Here is a 23,963-nt window from a genome sequence, read left to right as displayed (position 1 = left end):
TATGGGGCCCAAACCTACTCACAATATTCCAAATGCAGTCCTACCAGAAACATATTCAACCTCAGCAGTATATTTCTGCTCTTGTATTCTGGCCCTCTCAAAATTAATGCTCACATACATTTGCCTTCTGAACTGCCACTTCTTTGCTCATTCCCCTAGCCTGTTCAAGTCCTTCTGCAGCCTCCCAGCTTTCTCAACACTCATTTCACCGAACTGTGTGTTATCTGAAAACTTAGCAACAATGCCTTCAGTTCCTTCATTCAGAGCAAAAATACTTGTGGTCCCAACACTGACCCCTGCAAACTCCACTAGCCTCCTGAAAAAGTTGTCTTCATCCCCACTCTCTGTCCATTGGCTGATTGGCCAGTCAGCCAATCCTCTATCCATGCCAGTATCTTGTCTCCAAACACCACAAGCTCTTAACTTATTTAGCCGTTTCTTGTGTGGCACCTTGACAGTACATTAATTCTGCAAATCCAAATAGGTCATAACCACTAGCTCTCCTTTGTCTAACTTGCTCATATCTCCTTAAAGAATTCTAACAAATGTGTCAGGAAGTCATGCCCTTGATGAAACCATCAGCCCTAATCTACCATGCACTTCCAAGTACTCCACAATCTCATCCTTAATAATCCCTGTTACCTTGGAAGCTTTTCAGGGGTGCTCAATAAATGACCGTTGATCTGTATCTCGAGCTTCCTGAGATAAATTCATAAAATAATTGACCACAACAGGGCTTTAGTCCTAATGATCTTATTGAGGTTCAATGTCTGTGACTGAATATGGTACTCTAGATTGGGTCTGACCAAAGCTTTGTATAACTAAAGCATCATCTCCTCAATTTTGTGCAAAGAGTTCCCTTGAGATAAAGGCAAAATTCCACTCACTACCTTTTTGATTAATTTTATACCTGTGCACCAGGTTTTTTTAATGAATTCGTGGGATATGGGTGTCACTGGCCTGGCCAGCTTTTGTTCCCCATTTCTAATTGTCCAGAAGGCAGTTCAGAGTCAACCATGTGGCTTTGGAGTCACATGTAGTGAGGACCACATAAAGACAGCACATTTCCTCCCCTAAAGGTCATGAGTGAAACGATGGGGATGACCTTTGACAATGGTTACACGGTCGCCTTAAGCTAGCTTTTATTTTCAAATTTTTATTGAATTAAAATATCACTATCTGTCATGATGGGTTTTGAACACATTTGCCGAAAACATTGACTTGGGTTTCTGGATTGCAAGTCCAATGACATCATTGTCACACCAATGCTTCACAATTTTGGTGAAGTGTGTACATTGACACTTAAATTTCTTTGCTTCTGCACTGTTACAGAGTCATAGAGTCATAGAGATGTACAGCATGGAAACAGACCCTTCGGTTCAACCCGTCCATGCCGACCAGATATCCCAACCCAATCTAGGTCCACCTGCCAGCACCCAGCCCATATTCCTCCAAACCCTTCCTATTCATATGCCCATCCAAACACCTCTTAAATGTTGCAATTGTACCAGCCTTCACCAATTCCTCTGGCAGCTCATTCCATACCCGTACCACCCTCTGTGTGAAAAAGTTACCCCATAGGTTTCTTTTATATCTTACCCCTCTCACCCTAAACCTATGCCCTCTAGTTCTGGATTCCCCGATCCCGGGAAACGACTTTGTCTATTTACCCTTTCCATGCCTCTCATAATTTTGTAAACCTCTATAAGGTCACCCCTCAGCCTCCGACGCTCCAGGGAAAACAGCCCCAGCCTGTTCAGCCTCTGCCTCTAGCTCAAATCCTCCAACCCTGGCAACATCCTTGTAAATCTTTTCTGAACCCTTTCAAGTTTCACAACATCTTTCCGATAGGAAGGAGACCAGAATTGTACGCAATGTTCCAACAGTGGCCTAACAAATGTCCTGTACAGCCACAACATGACCTCCCAACCCCTGTATTCAATACTCTGACCAATAAAAGAGAGCATACCAAACACCTTCTTCACTACCCTGTCTACCTGTGACTCCACTTTCAAGGAGCTATGAACCTGCACTCCAAGGTCTCTTTGTTCAGCAACACTCTCTAGGACCTTACCATTAAGTGTATAAGTCCTGCTAAGATTTGCTTTCCCAAAATGCAGTACTTCACATTTATCTGAATTAAACTCCATCTGCCACTTCTCAGCCCATTGGACCATCTGGTCAAAATCCTGTTGTAATCTGAGGTAACCCTCTTCGCTGTCCACTACACCTCCAATTTTGGTGTCATCTGCAAACTTACTAACTGTACCTCTTATGCTCACATCCAAATCATTTATGCAAATGACAAAAAGTAGAGGGCCCAGCACCGATCCTTGTGGCACTCCACTGGTCACAGGCCTCCAGCGTGAAATACAAACCTCCACCACCACCCTCTGTCTTCTACCTTTGAGCCAGTTCTGTATCCAAATGGCTAGTTCTCCGCGTATTCCATGAGATCCAACCTTGCTAATCAGTCTCCCATGGGGGACCTTGTCAAATGCCTTACTGAAGTCCATATAAATCACATCTACCGCTCTGACCTCATCAATCCTCTTTGTTATTTCTTCAAAAAACTCAAGCCAGTTTGTGAGACATGATTTCCCACGCACAAAGCCATGTTGACTATCACTAATCAGCCCTTGCCTTTCCAAATACATGTACATCCTGTCCCTCAGGATTCCCACCAACAACTTGCCCACCACCGACGTCAGGCTCACTGGTCAAGAGTTCCCTGGCTTGTCCTTAGCACCCTCATAAACAGTGGCACCACATTAGCCAACCTCCAGTCTTCTGGCACCTTCTGACTATCGATGATACAAATATCTCAGCAAGAGGCCCAGCAATCACTTCTCTGGCTTCTCACAGAGTTCTCGGGTACACCTGATCAGGTCCTCGAGATGAATCCACCTTTACCCGTTTCAAGACATCCAGCACTTCCTCCTCTGTAGTATGGACATTTTGTAAGATGTCACCATCTATTTCCCTACAGTCCATATCTTCCATATCCTTTTCCACAGTAAATACTGATGCAAAATACTCATTTAGTATCTCCCCCATTTTCTGTGGCTCCACACAAAGGCCTCCTTGCTGGTCTTTGAGGGACCCTATTGACTCCCCAGTTACCTTTGTCCTTAATGTATTTGTAAAAACTCTTTGGATTCTCCTTAATTCTATTTGCCAAAGCTGTCTCTTGTCCTCTTTTTGCCCTCCTGATTTCCCTCTTAAGTATACTCCTACTGCCTTTATAGTCTTCTAAGAATTCACTCGATCTATCCTGTCTATACCTTACATGTGCTTCCTTCTTTTTTATAACCAAACCCTCAATTTCTTTGGTCATCCAGCATTCCCTAAACCTACCAGCCTTCCCTTTCACCCTGACAGGAATATACTTTTTCTGGATTCTCATTATCTCATTGCTGAAAGCTTCCCAATTTTCAGCCATCCCTTTACCTAGAAACATCCCCAACCAGCTTTCGAAAGTTCTTGCCTAATACTGTCAAAATTGGCCTTTTTCCAATTTAGAACTTCAACTTTTCATCTGGTCTATCCTTTTCCATCATTATTTTAAATCTAATAGAATTATGGTCGCTGGCCCCAAAACATTCCCCACTGACACCTCAGTCACCCATCCTGCCTTACTTCCCAAGAGTAGGTCAAGTTTTGCACCTTCTCTAGTAGGTACATCCACATACTGAATCAGAAAATTGTCTTGTACACACTTAACAAATTCCTCTCCATCTAAACCTTTAACACTATGGCAGTCCCAGACTATGTTTGGAAAGTTAAAATCCCCTACCATAACCACCCGGTTATTCTTACAGATAGCTGAGATTTCCTTACAAGTTTGTTTCTCAATTTCCCTCTGACTATTGGGGGGTCTATAATACAATGCCAACAAGGTGACCATCCCTTTCTTATTTCTCAGTTCCACCCAAATAACTTCACGGGATGTATTTCCAGGAATATCCTCCCTCAGCACAGCTGTAATACTATCCCTTATCAAAAATGCCACTCCCCATCCTCTCTTGCCTCCCTTTCTATCCTTCCTGTCGTATTCGTATCTTGGAACATTAAGCTGCCAGTCCTGCCCATCCCTGAGCCATGTTTCTGTAATTGCTATGATATCCCAGTCCCATGTTCCTAACCATGCCCTGAGTTCATCTGCCTTTCACCATGAAAACAAAAAGCTGTTTTCTATTTCCCACATTAAAAGTGGATGAAGCCCCATTATTCACTAATGAATAAAATAAAACTGATTGAATGGAGGATGTAGAGGTTACGCTGAACTTCTCTAGGACACTGATTCAACCTCAACTGGATTATAGCACACATAGTTCTTCTATAATGCCATGGTTGTGTTCTTGTGAATCCCCGCATTATAGAAAAATCACGCTTTAGAAACAGCGCATAAAGTATTGGCAATGTAATTGCATTACAGCCAACACACATTTGTTCAAGTTCTTCCTTTAGAAACAGTGTCCCCAATTCATCAATTATCTGACAGCGAATTCGTGTTAACAAAATACGCATTATAGTAGAACGATTCAGGGAACTGCACATTAAGAAGAATATGAATGCATTAGAGAGAGTACAGAGGAGGAGAATCGTTCCAGTAAATAAACTTCAGTTATGAAGTTAGATTGGAGAGGTTGAGACATTTTTGCTTGGAAAGGAGAAAGATGAGGGGAACCTTTATATAAATTTTCAAAGTCATGAGGTGTCTGCACGGAATGGATGGGAAGAAATTATTCCCACTTGTAAAACGATTGAGAAGCAGAGTGTACAGATTTTAATTATTTTGCAAAGCAGCAAATGCGAGGTGAGGGGAAAAAAAAATCTTCACCAAGTGAGTGGTTCAGTTTGGAATGCACTGCCTGGAAGAGACATTCAATTGAAGCATTTTAGCTCACTAGAAACAATGGCCTCTAATGTGCAGTGTTGTGGAGAAAAAGCAGGAATTTGTTACTAAAACAAAATGCTCTAAAAACATGTACAGAGAGTGGGTTGAATGACCTCCTTCTGAATCATGACCAAAGAAGTGAAAGAGGCAGAGAGGTTTAAGAAGCAAACTTGCAGCTTAGTTAACTAAGGGTGGTCAACACACCAAAATTAGAGATGCAAAGATACTTGGAGAATTGTGGCCCTAGAACCTTTACAGATATGAGATGGGCCAAGCCACAGATGGACTTGAAATGGATGAGAATTTTTAAAATCAAAATAATTGTTTCACTGAGAACCAACAGGTCAGTGAGCACTGGATTGATGTATAATCTCATCTTGGAGCCAGTAAGGAATGAACAGGAAGATTTAGATGGCCTGAGATTGGCACTGAGTAGATGGCCAGGAGTCCACTGGAATTCTTGATGAAGGGCTCTGACCCAAAACGTCGATTCTCCTGCACCTTGCATGCTACCTGACCTGCTGTGTTTTTCCAGCAACACACTCTTGACTCTGATCTCCAGCATCTGCAGACCTCATTTTTTCGTAGTCCATTGGAATAGTCATGGCAAAAAAAAAAGAACATAGTTGAGGGTTTCAGCAGCAAAAGAGTTGAAGTTTGGTATAGTTAGGTGAGGTTATGAGAGAGGAAATGAGTGTTGGAGGGGATAGAGTGATGTTGTGGGTAAGTAGATGGAAGCACATCTTGGATCAAACATGATATCAAGGTTCTGACAGTTCAGATCAGCTTCAGAAAGGATGGATGTTGGAAGCTAGGGAATGAAGTTTATTACGTGCAGTAGACATCCGTTTGGTTTCTCTAATATTTAATTTGAGGAAATATTTGCTTATCTAGTGGTAGAAATCAGACAAGTAAACTGATAATTGCATGACAATGAAAAAGTTGAAAAAGGTGGTAGCAAGATAGAGTTTGGTTTTGTTCCCAGATGTGAAAACTGCTGCTATGTTTTCAGATGATGTCACTGTGAGGTGGCATGCAAGTAAGAAATAAGACAAACCAAGGATAGACTTTTGGAAACACTATGGTTAACACTGTGGGATCAAGCGAAGACATTTTAAGTAATTGGCTGTGGAAATTTTCTAATCAACCAATTCAGAGATATCAGTATACACCTCTGGAGCAGGTTGGGCTCGAAACCAGGTATCGTGGCTCAGAGGTAGGGACCAACATTGCACTACAAGAGCTGTGATTGGAAAGGTAAGAATGGAATCAGGTGCATGCAATCCCACTCATTTGAACAATGATGGAGAGGCATTTAAGGAAGTAGGTGTAGTGAACTGAATATCAAAAACTGCAGACAGATTGAGAAGGAGAGGAAGGGATACCACACCTTTCTATGGATAAAATGCCACATGTAACTTTGCTTGAGCAATGTTGCTACAATAGCTGGATAGAAATGTGATTCTAGGGGATCAAACTCAGCAACTCAGAAAATAATGGGTATGCATTTAGGGAGGTGACAACACACTCAAGGAATTAGAAGGCTGAAGATGGAGTAGTAGATTAAAAAGGTGGTTTGGGTTAAAGTTTCTTTAAGGAGAGAGGTGACAAATATGAAGGAAATGGGGAATGTATCTGGAGAGAGAGAGAGAGAGAATTGTTAGCAATTTTAATTAACATGAGGTGATGGTCTGCAGGAGTTAAAGTTTTTCATATAATTCCATAGGTCAGAGAAGATTGAAACTCAATGATAAGCAAAAAGGGAAGGTTTTAAACTGTCCATATAGCTTTCAGATCAAATAAGAGGTTTAAATTTAAATGATAACAACTTTGCATTTCTATCTTTGGCAAATAGGGTTAAAGAGAATTCAAAGGGATTCTACAAATACATTAAGGACAAAAGGGTAACTAGGGAAAGAATAGGGCCCCTGAAAGATCAGCAAGGCCACCTATATGTGGAACTGCAGGAAATGGTGGAGATACAAAACAAGCATTTTGCATCAGAGTGGAGAAGGATATGAATGAAGTGGCGCTGGAAAAAACATAGCTGGTCAGGCAGCACCTGAGGAGCAAGAGAATCAATGTTTTGAGCATAAACCTTTATCAGGACTCCTGATAGCTGAAACGTTGACTCTATTGCTCCTTCAATGATGACTGACCTGTTGGGCTTTTTCTAGTTCCACACTTTATTGACTCTGACTTCTCCAGCATCTGCAGTCGTCACTATCTCCAAGGATATAGTAGAGTACGTGGGAAATAAATAGCGACATCTTGAAAAATGTCCATATTACAGAGGTGGTTGTGCTGGACATCTTAAAAAGTATAAAGGTATCTAAATCCCTGGGACCTGATCAGGTGTACCTTAGAATTCTGTGGGAAGCTAGGGAAGAGTTTGGTGGGTTCCTTGTTTAGGTATTTGTGTCACCAATGGCCACAGGCAAGGTGCTGGAAGAATGAAGGTTGGCTAATGTTGTGCCAATATTTCAGAAAATGGTAAGGAGAAGCTAGGAACTATAGACTGATGTTGGTGGTGGGCAAGTTGTTGGAGGGAATCCTCAGAGACAGGATTTACATGTATTGGGAAGGGCAAGGACTAATTAGGAATAGTCAACATTGTGTGTGGGAAATCATGTCTCAAGAACTTGATTGAGATTTTGGAAGAAGTTGCGAAGAGGATTGATGAGGGCAGAGCAGTGGACGTGATCCAAATAGACTTCAGTAAGGCATTCGACAAGGTTCCTCATGGTAGACTGCTTAGGAAGGTCACATGGAATACAAGGAGAATTAGTTATTTGGATACAGAACCTGGCTCAAAGGTAGAAGACAGAGGATGGTGGCGCAAGATTGCTTTTCAGACTGGAGGCCTGTGACCAGCTATGCCACAAGGATCCATTTGCTTTCTTTCAATTTATCTCAATGATTTGGATGTGAACATAGGAGGTATGGTTAGTAAGTTTGCAGATGACACCAAAATTGGAGGTGCAGTGGATAGTGATGTAGGTTACTTCAGAGTACAATGAGATTTTGATCCAATGGGCCAAGGAGTGGCAGATGCAGCTTAATTAAGATAAATGTGAGGGGGTGCATTTTGGAAAGGCAAATCAGGGCAGGACCTTTACACTTCTTGGTAAGGTCTGGGGTGTGTTGTTGAACAAAGAGACCTTGGAGTGCAGATTCTTAAAAGTATAATCACAGGTAGATAGGATAGTGAAGATGATGTTTGGTATGCTTGCTTTTATTGGTCAGTGGACTGAAATATAGGAGTTGGTAGGTCATGTTGCAGCTGTACAGGACATTGGTTAGGCCACTTGTGCAATACTGAGTGCAATTCCTGTCTCCCTGCTATAGGAAATGATTTACAAGGACATTGCCAGGGTTGGAGGATTTAAGCAATAGGGAGAAGTTGAATAGACTGGGGCTATTTTCCCTGGAGCGTCAGAGGCTGAGGGACAACCTTATAGAGGTTTATAAAATCACAAGGGGCATGGATAAGGTAAATAGACAAGGACAAATGTTGGCTAATGGGACTAGATTAGGTTAGAACATCTGGTTGGCATGGGCAAGTTGGACCGAAGGGTCTGTTTCTGAGCTGTATATCTCTATGACTCTACCTGGAGACAGGTTGTGTGTGTCATTCTGTCATATAAGGAACTGCGGGGGTTAGGGAGTTTCTTTAGTTGTTGTATATCTATTCTGTATTGATCAGTCTGTGTCTAGAACATGTAGGAGAAAGCAGAGAGAATATGCCAGCAGCCAAGACAGAAGGGCTATCAGGAACCAAGGCTGTTTCTGATTTGAAGTACCAATGAAATGGTACAAGTAAAGCCCATATTTAGGCTGAATGAGATTATAGGTTTATGCGATAAACGGAAGATAAGTGGACACACTTGGTTAAGAAATATTTCTTATAATATCAGATGTAGAACTGAGAAACGTAAGAGAATGGATGACCTATTGTTGACCTTTTGGTATAGCTGGAACATCCATGCTTATTGTAATAGGATGTTTAAATCATTCACATATGTGTTAGATTAAAATAAACTGGGAGCCTATGGTCAGTTTATGAAATAAGTCTTCCTCAAAAGGAAGCAAAATGTCTGGAAAGGGTGCAATCATCTCTAGTCGAGATATAAATTATTGTACAGCTTACTCAAATCAATCAGTTGTTTTGAAGATTAGTAGATCACTTCTTACATTTCTGTTTGGTACATCCCAGGTATTCCACTTTGAAATGGAAATGGCTATTAGTGATTCGAAGGTTGTTTTGTCTAATTTATCTGGGTGTTTCTCGTAGAAGACAATTGTAGATTTGTCCTTGTGTAGGTTGCAGCATAGGTTGAAATCAGAGAGAGGGAGACAAACTCTAAGATTACCTGGCTCAGGGCTACAGGAAGAAATTCACTTGTTATTCTGATGGTCAAAACCAGCAGTTAGCTTGAAGAATGCAGTGAAGCCTGAGTCTGAGTTGAGAAGTTGATAAATGAATTTGGAAAATTACTTAGCCAGAAATGAATGGCAGGATTCCATGAAATATCATACCTCAGAAAATAACTGAAATAATGAGGATAAATCAAACTGAATTTCAGAGGTCTGTGGCATACCTTTGGATTGGGACACAAAAAAGGAAATGGACTTTCAGGTTTTAAGGAGCTCCAAGGCCCAAGCCAGGGTGGGGGCAATAGAAAATTTATAGCGTGGCGTGTTATAAATTATAATGTCAATTTACTCGTACTTGCTTTTGTGTTTGATTAAAAGGTAATTAATTCTTTCAGTTCATATCTCAATGATTTTCTTTTTAAAAGAGAAGGCTTCCTACCAGGATCGCAACAATGACAAATGTGAGAGGTTGTTCATAAACCTGATTTCATATTTGTCTCTTGAGAAGGGCTTTAAACCCATATCAGTGCCTTCAATAAGATGACTGTGTCCTTGCTTTAGTTCAAATGCTACCAAAACCTTCTTCGCATTGTTCTATCTCTCGGTTTTACGATTCCAATGAACTCCTGGCAGGCCGACAATGTCTTACCCTATGTAAACTTGAGGGCATCCAATGTTTTGCTGGTAGGATGTTCCGCACACATAAAAACTGCTCACTGGTCCATTTTGATATTTCATCCGGGCCTTCAAATTCCGCTACAGAATTTCCTCCAGCCTCGTATTCCCCCAATAACTCTTGCCTCTTAAGCATCTCTGATTTTAATTGCTAATTCATTGATGACTATGCCTTCAATTGTCAAAGCCCAAAGTTTTGAAAGTCCTTCCATTAACTTTACTTCCCCTGTAAGCTCCTTAAAACTTGCATCGAATACCAAACTTTAATGTATCTATCCTTATTTACGGATCAGTGTCAAAGTTTGTTCTGTCATGCTCTTGGGACGTGCTTTGGGAGATTTCATTACACTTAAGTGACTTTTCTTTTTGAATTATTCCTTCACAGGATGTGGGCATCACTGGCGAGGCCAGTATTTACTGCCTATCGCTAGCTGCCCTTGAGGAGTTAGATGTGAGCCATCTTCTGCAGTCTATATCGAGTAGGTACACCCATAGAACTGCTAAAAACAGTTCCAGGATTTTGACCCATACATAAACCAAATAAAAACATTGTTGTCATTTTCTAATCTCTGTGATTTGCCAAGGTATTGACTGGTAAAGACATATTGCAAATTGCATGAACATACAACTTGCTTTCAGGAGTAGTCAGAAGCTCTGAACCTGAGAAAATATCTGGTCACAATGTCCTAATTATAATAGTGCATGATGTATCTCCATCCCTAAATCAGGCTGTGAAGGCAATACTGAGTTGACAGCAGACATCTTTAAATATTGTCTGTACTAATCCATTGTTTCAATGATTGACTACCAAATAACAATGTCAAGGCAAAGAGGAGCAAATCAAGACAAGTTTCATATATCAGACATTCCTTTTATTTAATGTTATTTGCTAATTCAATATCTTAAGCACTATGCTTTGAATTGCCATGGTATGCTCACTGTTAAATCAAGATATTGATTGATTCAAATTTCCAAAACAATGTTGCATTTCATGGATTAGACTGTAGTTTGTTCCTAAGTAGTACTGACATAACACAGCGTGTAAGGTTTTGAAGAAACATGAAAAATGATATATCGCTATAAATGCGATTAGTATTGATTTAGCACTGATTTGAACAAATCTGATGTTCTCGGTTTCTCAGCCACTGGCTTTCCTTTATCCATAATCCCATTTACCACTACCATGTATTATAGAACCAGAAGCAAATCTGGCAGCAGATCAAATGGCCAAAGAAAAGTTACGTTTTCACTACCTCTAGGAGTCCGTGATTAAGAAAGCGAATGCAATGTTGTCAATTATCTCAAGAGGGTTGGAATATAAAAGCACTGTTGTGCTACTGAGACTTTATAAAGCTCTGGTTAGGCCCCATTTGGAGTACTGTGTCCAGTTTTGGTCCCCACACCTCAGGAAGGACATACTGGCACTGGAGCGTGTCCAGCGGAGATTCACACGGATGATCCCTGGAATGGTAGGTCTAACATATGAGGAACGGCTGAGGATCCTGGGATTGTATTCATTGGAGTTTAGAAGTTTAAGGGGAGATCTAATAGAAACTTACAAGATAATACACGGCTTGGAGAGGGTGGATGCTAGGAAATTGTTTCCGTTAGGCGAGGAGACTAGGACCCGTGGACACAGCCTTAGAATTAGAGGGGGTAAATTCAGAACAGAAATGCGGAGACATTTCTTCAGCCAGATAGTGGTGGGCCTGTGGAATTCATTGCCACAGAGTGCAGTGGAGGCTGGGAAGCTAAATGTCTTCAAGGCAGAAATTGATAAATTCTTGATGTCACAAGGAATTAAGGGCTTCGGGGAGAATGCGGGTAAGTGGAGTTGAAATGCCCATCAGCTATGATTGAATGGCGGAGTGGACTCGATGGGCCGAATGGCCCTGCTTCCGCTCCTATGCCTTATGGTCTTATAAACTGGCTCAATTATATATTTACTCTCAGCCTGCAGTGACCGAACTTTGCATTTGGTATCAGGTGTACTCAAATAATATAAAAATACATTAAATATATAACTAAAAGTACTGCATCAGGAATGTTAGCACTCCCCATTGTTCTGGATTTCAACTAAACTTGCACGGTGCAGTTAGATGGCTTCTTGCTTTGGTTCTGGCAACAAACACCAAGAGAAATTTGGCTGTGCTCTTAATCTAGTTCTGCTTTACTGCCAATATTTTTCAACCAATACAATCACTGAGCAACTGCAGCTTAATTCAACATTACTTAGTATACTGAAAGCAAAATATTATGCACTGGTTTTAAAATTTATAGTGATGCCAATTCTTTTAAGAATCAAATAGACAATCTCATTACCTCAAGCAAGCCAGGGTTCAACTGAGTATGGAGGTCCTTTTAATCTGCAAGCACTATTTTGAACACTGATTTATTTGCACTCAATGAGGCAAATTTCATGGCATTTGCTTTTGCACTTCTTTGGACCTACAAGTACAGTCTTTCCTATCTTAGGCCATAAATGACCTGTAGTTATTCCTGACATGGAACACTCTAACAGAGTCTTCATCTGACAAAAGTAGTAGACAGTTCTAGAGAAGTTGGGAGGCTTATTGGCATATAACTGATTTCTGAACCGTCAGCCTTATATCTATTGGCAAAAGCCTAGAAACTCCTATTTTGTAAAATAAAATTGGCAAAATTACATGGGAGTTATCCTATCAATTATTGCACAGACCCTTGAAAACTTCCAAATTCATGGGGATTTCCTACATCTGGGTATCGTCAATTCAATAAAAAAAAAAGAGGATAGGAGGTGAACAGTATCTCTGTATCATATTTCCATGCTACCTTTGGGCATATCCATACTTCCAGTTATTGCCTGAAAAACTTTGATAAACCTCGAAAACATGAAATAATTAGAAACTCAGTTAAGAGTCTGGCTTTGTTTTTTGAATTTGTACTCATGAAATGGGTATTCCTTGAGGGAGACAGGTTTGCCTGATCCACTCTGAAAAGTTATATAGCATGGCTATCTTCTGTCTCCAAGGGTCTAAATGTGTGCAATGAATCATGTTGAACAAGCAGACACAAATTGAATTATTCCCTATTTAAGTAATATTAATTTGCTCAAGGTGAATCAGAATACACTAAATTAAGATATCTGAGGTATGCAAAGTATGACCAATGTGGTGTCCACAGAGAATTAAGCTCCTCCAACATTTTAATATATTATTGATAAATTGTGCTAACTCATGCAATCTCATTTTACATAACAAGAATTAAGAGCTGGCGTCGGCAATTCAGACACTCAAGACTGCTCCAATTAAAAGTTCTACGAGCTGACCAAAGTCTTGGTTCGTTTGACCATGTCAATTTTGCATGGTCCTTCATCAATGCTGTAAGATGGAATTTAAGGGAATAGTCTTTTCATCAGGTTGTTACATGGTATTGTTATGTCTGATTACTCACCATCAGCATCTCACTTGTGAGGGAATTCACAAGGTCTGAGACGGAAGAGCGAGGTTCTGTTTTCCTATCAGAGTCATCCTGAGGGACCTGCCCTTGCACAGGGGTTGTATTTACAGGCTTATTTCCAGTGGGTAACCTGCAAATAGAAATAACAGTCAACAATCTGACCAAAAGACCAATATTGCCAGGGTGATAACTGTGAGATGTTCCATTAGCAAGAAGACTGGATCCCTTTTCTTTCCCTAGCCTAACTAGGATTTGACAGCTGCAAAAGATCATAATTTCCCCAGTGAACCTGCTTCAAAAGCACTCCACATATTCTCAAAATAGTTTGCAAGTTTCAAAAACAAAAAAAATTATATGTTAAGTAATTAATCATGACAATTTAACCAATTTAATAAACCATATCATTAATTATATAGATACTTGGGAAATATTCCAGAAAATGATGGAATATGAAAAATAGGTTGATGAAAGATATTTTATTTTTACACTTGTGCATATTGATACTTATCATCTATAATGGAACTAATGGTGAATTTGTGATCCAAATCTTGGGCAGCATTGGCTTATAATAATATTCCTGTAATCAATATTAGGTCACGTAAGCCACAAACTCACCACTTTATGGAAACTTCATCATAAATGTTGGTTATCTTTATCCAAAGTTTCAGAAATTTCCTTCCACTAGTGAACTGCAACTAATATGACCATTGTGTGACTCGATAATGAACTGGACACAAATAACTGTAACATTTATAATTTGAGGAAAACCAAGTAGGATTCAATCACTTGATACAATAATGTAGAGGTCTGAAAGTTGAAAGAAGTTGAAACAGATACGGAAAAAGACTTAGCAAATGGGTAATGGAAAGGAGTAGTTATACAAAATAAGCACATTTGTAATATAGTAATGTAGTTGTCACAAGGATTCATAAATTCTCCCTATGTGTTGAGTGATTAATGGAAACTTGATTTAGTTTGTGTTGTAACTTCTTTGTTTTGTTGACTTAAGGAAAATCACAATATATTTTACAATGAGCAATTGTTTGTTGATTAGAAGCTCATTGACAGTGGTAACTAGAAGCCTAGTTTACACATGGCTGATAAGTCTAGATCTCAAACTTTCATGCACTTGTGACATTTATGACTGCAATGTATTATGTGTCAGTAACACAGCCTGCATTATAGGTAACTATTAAGGATGAGTAGCAACTTTCACAAAGAAGTTTGAACCCCTCTTGTTTGCACAATTTTGCATTTTTAAAATTGCTCGCTATATTAATGATCACTGGTAATTTCATGGTGAAATAATCCTGTGCTCTTGACATATCATAATACAAATGCAAAAGCTACTAAACTTCATAAATATCCAAATCGAACATTGCATTTATCAATGGACCCTGTTGAATTCGAGATGTGTATTCAAGCCAACAAATTGAAGCAACTCAGCACCTGAAGGCAAAGCTGCAGAAAATCTGCTACACTGATGTGTCACTAATAATTAGCTAAAATATCAACCAAATACTCAGCAAAACTAAAAATGCTTGCCACATTTGTCATCTTACAAGTGGTTGTCTCAGTTGATTAGTCGTAAATGATTGCTGCCTTACAGAGGTGCTGCTTATTACAGTAATGCGACATAGATGGACAAATCCAACAAGCATGCTTGATATAAGCTTTGTTTTGGACTGAACCAGGAGACTAAGCAGAATTAAGTTATGATAGCCTCAAATGTGCTAGTGCAGCATGAAGCGAGACTTCAGTTATTTTTAATAGTTCATTTTGCATTGCAAAAATGTCCAACCTATGTTAATTGGTTCAATACTTAGAATTTAAAAAATATTATATTAAAACTGGTCGCATTAAGCCATTGAGCTGTAAAGTATGGAAACAGACTTTTCGGTCCAACTCGTCCATTCTGACCAGATATTTGAAATTAATCTAGTCCCATTTGGCACATTTACCTCTAAACCCTTCCTATTCATATACCCATCCAGATGTCTTTTAAAAGTTGTAATTGTACCACTCTTCATCCCTTCCTTTGGCAGCTCATTTCATACATGTGCCACCCTCTGTGTGAAAAGTTGCCCCTTAGGTCCCTTTTACATCTCTCCCCTCTCCCTTAAACCTATGCCCTCTAGTTTTGGACACCCTACCCTGGGGAAAACACCTCAGCTATTCACCCTATCCATGCTCCTCAGAATTTTATAAACTTTTATAAGATCATCCCTCGGCCTCCAACGCTCCAGGGAAAATAGCGCCAGCCTATATTATTCAAATCCTCCAACCCTGACAACATCCTTTAACTTATAATAGAAAATTATGACTAATGGAAACTTTATGCCATATTAGTACATCTGTACATCTGCATACCATGAAATACTGTAGCACTGGCTTTCACCTCATAAATGCATGAAAATATGGCCTTTTTGGATTGGATGCATGATTTATATCCCAATGTATTTTGGTTCTATTGAAGTCAATTGAGCATCCAACCTGAACTTACCTTCATTATCCCAATGTTTACGTGACATTGGGGATCTCATTTTATTCATTGTGTATTAGAGTATAAGCACATAAGAGTTATGCTTTATAAAAAGAGCAACATATTTTGCAACATGAGTTAGAAAGCACACACATACTGTAAGGCTAAGAATAAGATTTCTAACATTGGTTCCATTGACAAATGCAATGTGTTGTATAGTAATGATATATAGACACAAGAAAAACCTACAGCAGTTACCCTCAGTGAATGCAACACCAGTTGTTCTCAGCAGTGCTGCAACTAGCCTCTATGTTCTAGACACTGAAAATAGAAAGGTCCCTTGCAATTTTCATTGTTGATCTCCACTTGGACATGTTCCACTTGAGAACAAAATAAATTCAACTATAGTATCATTTCCTTTTGCCAGCCATTGATTGAATTACCTTGGCCTCCATTTTAACTTCCTTGTGGAAATGCAACAAAATGAGTATCCAACCAGTTTGGGAATAGCAGAAAGCAGACTTGATGGATTTTAATGATTCAGTCTATTTAGCATGCTGTTTGGAGTAAGTTTAAAAGGGGATAAAGTTTAAATGAGATATGAGAGACAAGTCTTTCTTTTTACACAGAGGGTGATGCCTGGAATGCACTGCCAGAGAAGGTGGTGGAAGTAGAAAGAAAAGTAATGATTAAAAGTCATATTAACAGATGTCTGAATAAGCAGGAAAGAGAGGAATATGCATCACCTATAGGCAAAAGGGTTTAGTTTAGAAAGGCATCATGTGTCAATGCAGTCTTGATGGTCTGAAGGACTTGTTCCTGTGCAGTACAGTTCTTCGTTCTTGTCAACTTTCCTACCAAACAGCAAGAAGTCACTAGAAGCATCTATGTGTCTATAAAATCAAACAGTAGGCCACCACTACAAGTGACCCAGGAGAACCCTTGCAATAAGAGGAGCTCCATGAGGGAAACAAAGAATTTGGCAACTTAGTGTTGTATGTTGAAGACTAAAAAGTTTATTGATCAAACTGATTTTATACGTGTTTTCATCAATACAAATGTAATGCTTTCCTGTTTCAAGCATCCAATGCTTAAATACCTTTCTGGAAAGGGAGAACAGAATAGACTTGGTGCCCAACAAAGTTCCTTGAACCGAAGTCAGAGTTTAACCATTGTTGCACCAGCCATCCTGTGGATTCAGAGTGACATGGACAGAAACGTACAAACTGGTGGTTGTAGCCTTTCATCAACATCTTTTACGTCATCTGCAAAACATCCCTTGAGCATTCTTTTATTCCTAACAGCTTAGACTTGTTAAAATTACTAGAAGACCATGAGCTGTGTCATTCTCATTGCAATAACGATACAGGCAAGCAGTTCAGTGACTTAATACAAGTGATATCAGAGCTTTGTATACTTCTGTTAATATTGGTTGATTTAAAAAAAAGATTCCCAGAAATTGTTATCCTGGTCAAATGGTTGTCTATAGTCTTCAGTAAGAAGGCAACTGATGAGGTTATTTTACACTGTATTGCTAAACATTACAAAGTTTGTGTAATAGTCCTGTTTATCTATCATTAGTAGTTATAAAACAATGGATTCAAGAACACCGCCTCCCCCCCCTCCCCTTAAAATGTTGGAGTCTGCACAACCAACTAAATTGACATGAAAAAATGCAGCAAGGGCTTTTCACTTCGAGATAACCTACTTTTTTTTGTTAACTCATGGTACATGGGCATTGCTGAGTCTTGTTAGCTCCCACATTCCATCTTATTCCACATATGGTAATTAATTAACAATTCAAATGACAGAATAAAGATATCAATAGAATAAAATTATCCCCTCTTTAAAATTTGATTGTGTAAGATGATGAGTCCCAAGTTCCATAGTCTCATTTACCAGATGTATACCTATGGATGTCTATTTCTTTGCCAGATGGAAATAGTGGCTGCCTGAAATTCTCCTGATCTTAGTCATGTTCCTCTCATTATCTCCATTCCTCCAGCTTGTGTTATTGTAGTCCTTACTCATACAAAAACTTATTATCTTAACTAAACTCATTCCATCGGCTGAAATGGTCTTTTTCATTATGAACCAAGTTATTTCATGTTCTGACCATATTAGGCTGTTTGCCTGTTTCTGTTCTATTCACTTTCAAATTACGAAAGTTTTATGTCATCTTTCTCACCTGTGTAAAACGTATCCCACTTCACTGCTATTCATGGTTCCTCATTTAAGTCGATAGCAGATAGTTTTTTGGTGTCTACCATCTCCATAAGTAGAAACCACACACCTAACATGTTGCATTGTCTTACATAGCCCAGATTTGATTTACTCAATTTTAGATGCAAGCCATGTGAATTGATGAGAATTAAATAGTCTATCTTTTACTTATGTCCAATGTGCATCCCATCAATATTGTAAAAACAGAAGGAGAAAGTGCTTGGAGAGATGACAACAGACATACGATAGTAAGCTGTTTCATTATTGGACAGTATGTGAATATACAGAGCCACATGAGAATACTGCCAGCAGTGGAGACCCAGAGTCACCTGCAGAAGCTAGTTTTTAGTGCAAAGATTAGGAAGGTGGAGAGTCAATGCCCCCATTTTGAAGTCTCTTCTCCCCCACTCGCCTTCAATTGCAGCATGCTCTTCTTTCAATTTGGATAATCTCTGATAGCCTTCAAGAGCTTGGAATCCCACCTTAATTGGAAAGGGAACCTGTCATTTGGTCACTAATTGGCTACCCAAGGAAAATGAGTGAAAGTATAAGCTTCTTACCCACATTAGACCCTGGTGATGGCTTTCAGAAAGCTGCACAGAAAATTTATCCCTTTATTGCATACAGCCTACAGTGATAGTATTCCTTGCCATGGATACAATTGTTGGAATGTGCTATGATTTCATGAACTAAGTATAGGATTACACTTTGAGAAGTATACCAGTAACTTGAAAATATCTATTTGAAAACATACTTAATTGTCCAACTGATTCAGAAATATGAATACAAGTATTCATATAACAGAATTATAAATTACAAGTGTACAGTCTTGAGAAAGCAATTATAGAGAAAAGAAATTGCAGCTTTTTTTCCCCACGAAATATTCTGAGTACTTTATTCATATTTGGACAGAAGGATCTGGTATTCACGAGCAACACCGGTATTTATTGGCCAGCCATGAATGCATTTGAACCACCTTGTTGAGATATTGCAGTCGATGTGTTGACAGCATTCACACAGGGCTGTCAGGACAGAGTCCCAGGATTTTGACCCACTAACAGTGAAGGACCAATATTATATTCCCTAATCAAGTAAACATGGAATTTTGAGGAGAACATGTCAGGTGGTGACATTTCAATAAGGTTGCAAAAGTTGTGGGTTTCTGAAATGCTGTAGAAAGCTTAACAACTTGGTCAAGCACACCTGGCTTTGGAACACACATGGAGAAAGTAGATACAAGAAGAATGAATAAGGCAGTAGACAAGGTGTCAAGCAAGCAAATTGCTTTGTCTAAGATGAAATTCTTGAATGTTGTTGCAGCCACATTCATCTAAGCAAGTGGGCACCATTTCATCACATTCCTGACTTATACATTATAGCTGGTGGAAGAGGGATCAGTTGGCTCAGTTGACTGGACAGTTTGCAATGCAAGGTGACACCAAAAACACAGGTTCAACTCATGGTTAGCATTAAAGTCCTGCCTTCTCAACCTTGCCCCTCACCCGAGATGTGGAAGACCTCAGGTTAAATTTACCACTAGTCATCCATCTCTGACAAGACAGCAATCCAATGGTCCTCTGAGATGGTAGAAACTTCATCATTTACTGAGTTGCACAGGTTTTCAAGGAGTCACGATGCAAGAAAATTGAGTGCAGTTAACAGAATTGAGGGAAAATCTGGAGTTTGGTGATTGAGAGGAAGGAGAACTTAGCTTTCTTTTGCTTGTCTACCCTTCTCACTCTACAGGAATAGGTTCTTACTCTATTGGTGAGCAAGCCGAAAAGGTCTATTCTATTCTTAAGTTTAACATAATTTACATGTTGGTGGTAAAGGGAATAAAACACATAGAAAAGCTGCAGGTTGCTTTGTTCTGGATGGCATTAAGCTTCTGTGTGTTGCTGGAGCTGCACTTATCCAGGCAAGCAGGGATTATTCCATCACACCCATGACCAGTACCTTGTAGATGGTAAGCAGTCTTTGGGGAGTTAGGAGGTGAGTTAGTCGCTGCAGGATTCCTAGCTGCTGATCTATCCTTGTAGCCATAGCACCTAAATAGCTGGTCTAAAACAATTTCTGATCAATGGTAACAGAATATTGACAATGCAGTATTCAGCGATGGTAATGCAATTGAATGTCAAGGGGCAGTGTTTAAATTTTCTCTTCTTGGAGATGTTCATTGCCTGGGACTTATTTTGTGTTTATGCTACTTGCCACTTGTCAGCCCAAACCTAAAGATTGTGCTGGCGTTGTTGCATTGGAGTGGAATGCTTTAGTATTTGACTAACAAATGGTACTGGATCAGTGGTGCTGGAAGAGCACAGCAATTCAGGCAGCATCCGAAGACAGGCAAAATCGACGTTTCGGGCAAAAGCTCTTCATCAGGAATAAAGGCAGAGAGCCTGAAGCGTGGAGAGATAAGCTAGAGGAGGGTGGGGGTGGGGAGAGAGTGGCATAGAGTACAATAGGTCAGTGGGGAAGGAGATGAAGGTGATAGGTCAGGGAGGAGAGGGTGGAGTGGATAGGTGGAAAAGGAGCTGGGCAGGTCGGACAAGTCCGGATAGGTCAGGGATCGAGTTGCTGGAGGTTAGAAGCTAGGATGAGGTGGGGGAAGGGGAAATGAGGAAACTGTTGAAATCCACATTGATGCCCTGGGGTTGAAGTGTTCCGAGGCGGAAGATGAGGCGTTCTTCCTCCAGGCGTCTGGTGGTGAGGGAGCGGCGGTGGAGGAGGCCCAGCACCTCCATATCCTCGGCAGAGTGGGAGGGGGAGTTGAAATGTTGAGCCACTGGGCGATTTGGTTGATTGGTGCGGGTGTCTCGGAGATGTTCCCTAAAGCGCTCTGCTAGGAGGCGCCCAGTCTCCCCAATGTAGAGGAGACCGCATCGGGAGCAACGGATACAATAGATGATATTAGTGGATGTGCAGGTAAAACTTTGATGGATGTGGAAAGCTCCTTTGGGGCCTTGGATAGAGGTGAGGGAGGAGGTGTGGGCGCTGGTGCTCACCTTCCACCCTACCAACCTTCGCATAAACCAAATCATCCGCCGACATTTCCGCCACCTCCAAATAGACCCCACCACCAGGGATATATTTCCCTCCCCACCCCTCTCCGCCTTCCGCAATGACCGTTCCCTCCGTGACTACCTGGTTAGGTCCACGCCCCCCTACGACCCACCCTCCCATCCTGGCACTTTCCCCTGCCACCGCAGGAACTGTAAAACCTGCGCCCACACCTCCTCCCTCACCTCTATCCAAGGCCCCAAAGGAGCTTTCCACATCCATCAAAGTTTTACCTGCACATCCACTAATATCATCTATTGTATCCGTTGCTCCCGATGCGGTCTCCTCTACATTGGGGAGACTGGGCGCCTCCTAGCAGAGCGCTTTAGGGAACATCTCCGAGACACCCGCACCAATCAACCAAATCGCCCAGTGGCTCAACATTTCAACTCCCCCTCCCACTCTGCCGAGGATATGGAGGTGCTGGGCCTCCTCCACCGCCGCTCCCTCACCACCAGACGCCTGGAGGAAGAACGCCTCATCTTCCGCCTCGGAACACTTCAACCCCAGGGCATCAATGTGGATTTCAACAGTTTCCTCATTTCCCCTTCCCCCACCTCATCCTAGCTTCTAACCTCCAGCAACTCGATCCCTGACCTGTCCGGACTTGTCCGACCTGCCCAGCTCCTTTTCCACCTATCCACTCCACCCTCTCCTCCCTGACCTATCACCTTCATCTCCTTCTCCACTGACCTATTGTACTCTATGCCATTCTCTCCCCACCCCCACCCTCCTCTAGCTTATCTCTCCACGCTTCAGGCTCTCTGCCTTTATTCCTGATGAAGGGCTTTTGCCTGAAACGTCGATTTTGCCTGTCTTCGGATGCTGCCTGAATTGCTGTGCTCTTCCAGCACCACTGATCCAGAATCTGGTTTCCAGCATCTGCAGTCATTGTTTTTACCTAACAAATGGTACTGAACATCGATAATCGCACAGTGAATGTTCCTACTTCTGATGTTTTGCTGGAAGGAAGGTCATTAAAAAAGTAGCTGAAGATGGTTGTGCCTATCCTGAGTAACTCTTGTAGAGATGTCCTGAAGCTGAGATGACTGACCTTTAACAACCACAACCATCTTCCTTTGTGCCAGATATAACTCCAACCAGTAGAGAAATTGACCCCATCATTCTCATTGTCTCCATATTTGCTAGGGTGTCTTAATGCCCGATTATTGAAGTTAGGGATATTAATGGAGTCTCTTCCTCTAGTAAGTTGCTTAATTATCCACCACCATTTACAACTGGATCTGGAGGGACTGCAGAGCTTATATCTGATCTGTTGGTTGTGGGCTTGCTTAGCTCTGTCAATCACATGCAGCTTTCTCTGTCTGGCATGCAAGTAGTCCTATTTTGTAGCTTCACCATGTTTGAGACATCATATTTAGGTAGGCCTGGTGGTGCTTCTAGTTTCCATTCTGCATTCTTGAATGAATCATGAGTTGTTTGATCCTCTGGCTTGTGGTATAATAGAGGATATACTGAAAGTTGCAGATTTTGGTTTGAGAACAGTTCTGCTGATGACCCACAGCAAAGTGGACCATTTGGCCCCTCAAGCTTATTTCACCATTGAGTTAGATCATGGCTTCCTTTATTCATTCCTAGTATGTGGGCATTTATTGTCTATTTCTAGTTGCTGTTGAGAAAGTACAGGTGAGCTGCTTCTTGAATTGCTTCAATTTATTTGGTGCAAGTAGATCCACAATATCAATCCTTCATTCCACAAATGAAGGGAGTACCAGGATTTTGATCCAATGCCAATATATTTCCAAATCATGACGGGAACGAGTAAGTCGTGGTCTTCCTCCTTGCATCATATATTGGTAAGTTACTTGGCAGAAGCATAAGATATAGGAGCATCATTAGGTCATTTAGCCCATCAAATCTGCATCACTATTCAATCATGGTTGATATATTACTTCAAGAATATCTGGCATTAATTGACACTGAACTATGTTTCAACTTAGAAGCCATAGCATGATTGGCATTCTTACTGTGAAAATGTCAATTAAGGCAACAGGGAGTATTCACTTGAAATTTGATTTCAACAACATATTTCAGCATCTTTGACTGCTTTCCATTTGCATTCCAGTCTCCAGGAAAATAATTAGAACAAGATCAGCTAACTGACAGACTTTCAGTTGGACACTGACTTGCTGGACTCTAAGTCACATATTAGAATGAATTTAGACCAGGTGTGAAAGAGAGATTTTTTAAAAATATATTAAAGGTAAAAAGCAGACTTCAACTAATGAACCATAAACATTATGCATCTTTAGTGTCAGCATGAATCTGTAAACAACCTTGCACTACTATAAGTTAATAAAAAATAATGAAATTTAATACAAAACATTCTGGGGAGGCCTGAAAGTCAGGAAAGATTTAGAGATAGAGAGGTGACAGGTGCTGTTAGGGAATGGGGTAAAAAGAATATCTAAGGTAAGATTAATTATTCCTTGACAAGGTGAAAGAGAAGTTAACAACATTAACCTGTGATTTATAGTGACAATCTGTTTCTTATGTTTGTGTGAAGGAAGATATTAATTTGGATAATGAGATGCTTATGTGGCAAAAAAAAACTACGTAAAGATACTGCTTTTTCTGTATTCCTCAGTGTTAACTAGCCCTAGAATACATACTCCCTGGATTTGACTTGAGTACAGGTTTATGATTGTTTATTCAAGATTTCTGTGGTCATTTAATAGAAGTAACAATAACACTAATATTGTTTGTAACTATTTTCCTTGTGACCTTGTATTCTTGTTGTGTGAAGTAGCAAAACAGTTACACTGAACTTAGTAAACCCTAGCTTTC

The 23,963-nt window shown here is 40.4% G+C and overlaps 1 protein-coding gene across 5 annotated transcripts in view; it reads right to left on the bottom strand.

Annotated features, from left to right (window-relative positions):
* The window catches only part of LOC122557864 (synaptotagmin-7), a 688,014-nt gene that overhangs the window by 118,945 nt on the left and 545,106 nt on the right, over window positions 1-23,963 (bottom strand). For all 5 annotated transcript variants that reach the window (XM_043706001.2, XM_043706003.2, XM_087996613.1 and 2 more), the window contains one exon: window positions 13,385-13,520. In XM_043706001.2, coding sequence (XP_043561936.1) covers window positions 13,385-13,520 — 136 coding nt within the window. The remainder of the gene's footprint in view (window positions 1-13,384; window positions 13,521-23,963) is intronic.

The sequence above is a fragment of the Chiloscyllium plagiosum genome, unplaced genomic scaffold (assembly GCF_037043375.1).
Source record: "Chiloscyllium plagiosum isolate Xiang-an unplaced genomic scaffold, Cpla_swu_hap1 HiC_scaffold_18, whole genome shotgun sequence".
Taxonomy (NCBI): Eukaryota; Metazoa; Chordata; class Chondrichthyes; order Orectolobiformes; family Hemiscylliidae; genus Chiloscyllium; species Chiloscyllium plagiosum.
Note: the sequence above shows the minus strand (reverse complement) of the source record. Positions and strands in the feature narration are given on the sequence as shown.